Below are 3250 nucleotides of genomic sequence, written 5' to 3'. Positions count from 1 at the left end.
AAAGTGAAAGTACGTATAATATTACTTAAAAGAAAATTGTGAGGAACTTTATGAATATATAACATTGCTTTTTTTTTTTAAGTAAATTAGAAAAAGAATATACCGAAAAATTGGTGACTCTCCAACAACGTACCCAAACTAAATTTTACAATGAAGAAAATACAATAAAATAGTAGAAAATATGCCAAAAAAAAGAAAAATGACACGTCCTCTCTTTAAAGGCCGCATAAAGCGGTAGCTTAAGCAAAAGGTGCACTAGAAGGGGCATAAACCTTGAAATGTCCCTCGGCCATTCCCGAACCCCCATAAGAAAATAATATCCATTGAAAAGAGGTTAAAGCAAAGAGACATCGTCAAAATCCGATCAAAAGTTAATGAAGAAAGATAACAAACTCCGATTATACAAGTCCCCACCAAACTTTGAATTTTTAATTTTTTTTTAATAATTAATTCAAAAGTTAATTGTGATTATTACACAAACTTTATGCTATAAGAATATAGTTTCTAAAATTACTTCTCCGACCTATAAAAAGCATCAAATCCAACTAATTTTCCACACCGACCCATACAAGTCACCATAACCTGCCACGCACAAAATGGCTACAGCTACCACCGCACATACTGCATTAATATGTTAATAAAAAATGAAAAGATTTTATCATTTTCTTCGCTCTCAACTGTAGCAACTTGCAGCATCTCTCGGAAAAGACTCAGCCACCACAGAAAAAGGGCCACAACTTCAATAAATTATCCGATGCCCACTTTGAATTCTGCCTATTTCTTCCCATTTCTACCGATTCTCTTATGCTGGTGTCGTCTTAGCTGATGAACATGAACAAGGCTGTGACTGTGGACGGTGAGAACAAATTCTGCTTCCATGAAGAGACCCATCTCACCGTCCGCAAGACCTCCGTCTTCTTCCCCGGCGACGGCTTCATCGCCTACGATCCCCATGGAGAGATTCTGTTCCGGTTCGATTCCTACGGCCCCGATTCAAAACCCAAAGATGAACTCGTTCTCATGGACGCCGCCGGAAAATGCCTCCTCACCCTTCTTCGAAAGGTTAGCTCTCTTTTTCCCCCCTTTTCTCAGCTTCTTTGAAAGTGACGTAAGTGGTTTAATTTCTAATTAATTACTTAAAAAATATAAAAATATTACACAAAAAAAAAAAAAAAACAGTAATTAACAAAAAGGGTAATGGATATGGATTTTAATTACTCAAAGGACCTTAACCTTTGTGAATTTGACATGGAAAATAGATGTACAAAACTGTCAAAAAGTAGATATCACATGGTTAAGTACTGTTTGGTCAGAGGGAAAAAAATAGATTTTGGCCTTCAATGAAGTGTGACTGAGGGCCAAAACAAAAAACGACTTTTGGAGAATCTTGCACTAAAAAGTATATTTTGATAAGGGGAACAAAAATTATAATAAAGATGTGGAATCAGTCTCTAGGTTTTAGTCATGAGAAATTTCATTGTATCTTTAAAAATAATAAAATTACAAAAATAAATAAAGAAAAATATTTTAAAAATAAAATAAAAGCAATCGCTTCTTGGCCTCTGCCCTTTAGAGGGAGGGATTGTGTAAATTTTATTTTATTTTTTTTGTAATTTTATTTTTTAAAAAGGTATGAATATTGAAATTTCATGGGCATGATGTGTACGTCCCTTTTTATGTGGCTGTGGGTGACTTGGCGGTAGGTTGACAAGGCCGGCCTCCACCCTATGGAGGAGGTGTTTAGATTTATTTATTTAATTTTTCTTTTTGGGTAATTTTAATTTATGCGGTTGTAGGTGATTTGGCGATTGGTTGATGTGACCAATACTTTGTTAGCAATTCAAACAAAAAAACTAATTGATGTGACCGATACTTTGTTAGCGATTTGAATAGGAAATCTAATTGATTGAATATTTCTAAATTGACTAGAACTTGGAGAATGACTTGTTTTTTAATATATGAAACAATTTTTAAACATGGGAAACTCATGGACAAATTTTTAATTTTTCAAGCTCGGAGAGAAGTTTTTCCGAAAGAGTAAGAGTAATGTTATATACTACTTACTATTTTCTTGCATTTCACATTGTTAACACTGATATGACATGATAGTATCCATCAGTCTTTCGATCTGCTTTCTTAAAAGAGTAGAGTATTTTCGATTCCTTTTTCGGGCTTGATTCCTGTATATATAGTATCCATCAGTCTTTCGATCAACTTTTTTTAAAAGAGTAGGGTTTTGTCGATTCTTTTTTCGGGCTCGATTTGTATATATATATAGCTTTGTGAGTAGAAGCAGTTGCATAATGAATGAGAGGGTGTGTTATGTAATAGAAACCAAGTCTTCACCAAAGGTGGGAAGGATACGTAGGGGAGAAAGGAGAGCATCAGGACCCAATTTTCAGTGTATGTAGATCATCCATCATCCGACGGTCGAGCCTTGTGGTAGAGGTTTTCGGTGATCCTAATGAGGAGTACCAAATAGAAGGCTCTTTTCCCCATCGATGCTGTACAATACACAAAACCTCTCTGGAGAAGTCATCAAGGGAACCTGTGGCTGAGATCAAAAGAAAGCTGGACCCTTCAACCAATGTAATGCTTGGGAAGGATGTTTTCCTGCTGCTTCTCAAGCCTGGGTTTGATAGTGCTCTGGCAATGGGATTGGTGCTTATTCTTGATCAAATGTACGGTGATGATGCTTATGAGGAAGCAGACGAGACAGGACATACCTTAGAGGATTCTTCCTCCTGACTATTTTGTGTTTTTCCATGTTGATAATTTGGACAATTTGTTGAGTCACCTATGTTTTGTTGTTGTGTATTAGGTGATTTGTTGTTGTCTTGCAGACACGAAAGAGAGCGATGGTACAATATTTGTTTAATCTTACTTAATTGTGGGAATATTATTCAATCCTTCATCTCATCGGACATATGTGACCTTGCTTGTTAGTTTTCGAATTTTGGGTATTGTCACATTAGTCTAACGAGATTGAGGTATGATGAGAATGTAGTATATAGTATTGTTCTATTGGGCTGATGTGATAGTACTCGTTAGCCCTTGATTTTTTTTTTTTTTACAAGGGCTGATGGACACTGTCACATTAATCCAATAAAATAAAGGTAAAATGAAATACTTTTTCAGAGCAAAAAAAAATTAAATAAATACTTTTTGAGTTTTTTTATTAAGAGTCTGTTTGAGTTAGCGTTAGCAAAGCTAAAAAGTACTTTTAATACCTAGAAAATTGTGCCTAACA

At 35.1% G+C, this 3250-nt stretch overlaps 1 protein-coding gene across 1 annotated transcript; it reads left to right on the top strand.

Moving 5' to 3' along the window:
- The first annotated feature begins 611 nt into the window (after positions 1 to 611).
- On the top strand, positions 612 to 2883 carry LOC132166049 (protein LURP-one-related 5). The gene is made up of 2 exons (XM_059576797.2): positions 612 to 1062; positions 2332 to 2883. Exons 1-2 carry the CDS (start codon positions 826 to 828, stop codon positions 2746 to 2748), a joined length of 654 nt encoding a protein of 217 aa, XP_059432780.1. The 5' UTR covers positions 612 to 825; the 3' UTR covers positions 2749 to 2883.
- The last annotated feature ends 367 nt before the right edge of the window (positions 2884 to 3250 follow it).

Source organism: Corylus avellana, chromosome 11 (genome assembly GCF_965113065.1).
Source record: "Corylus avellana chromosome 11, dhCorAvel1.hap1.2, whole genome shotgun sequence".
Taxonomy (NCBI): domain Eukaryota; kingdom Viridiplantae; phylum Streptophyta; class Magnoliopsida; order Fagales; family Betulaceae; genus Corylus; species Corylus avellana.
The sequence above is the reverse complement of the archived record's forward strand: the minus strand, read 5'-3'. Positions and strand labels throughout refer to the sequence as shown.

Excerpts from the sequence above, each read along its gene's own strand:
- LOC132166049 (XM_059576797.2), top strand. The coding sequence starts at position 826 with ATGAACATGAACAAGGCTGTGACTGTGGACGGTGAGAACAAATTCTGC. Across the intron at positions 1,063-2,331 it reads TCCTCACCCTTCTTCGAAAG|AAACCAAGTCTTCACCAAAG; the intron begins GTTAGCTCTCTT and ends GTTATGTAATAG.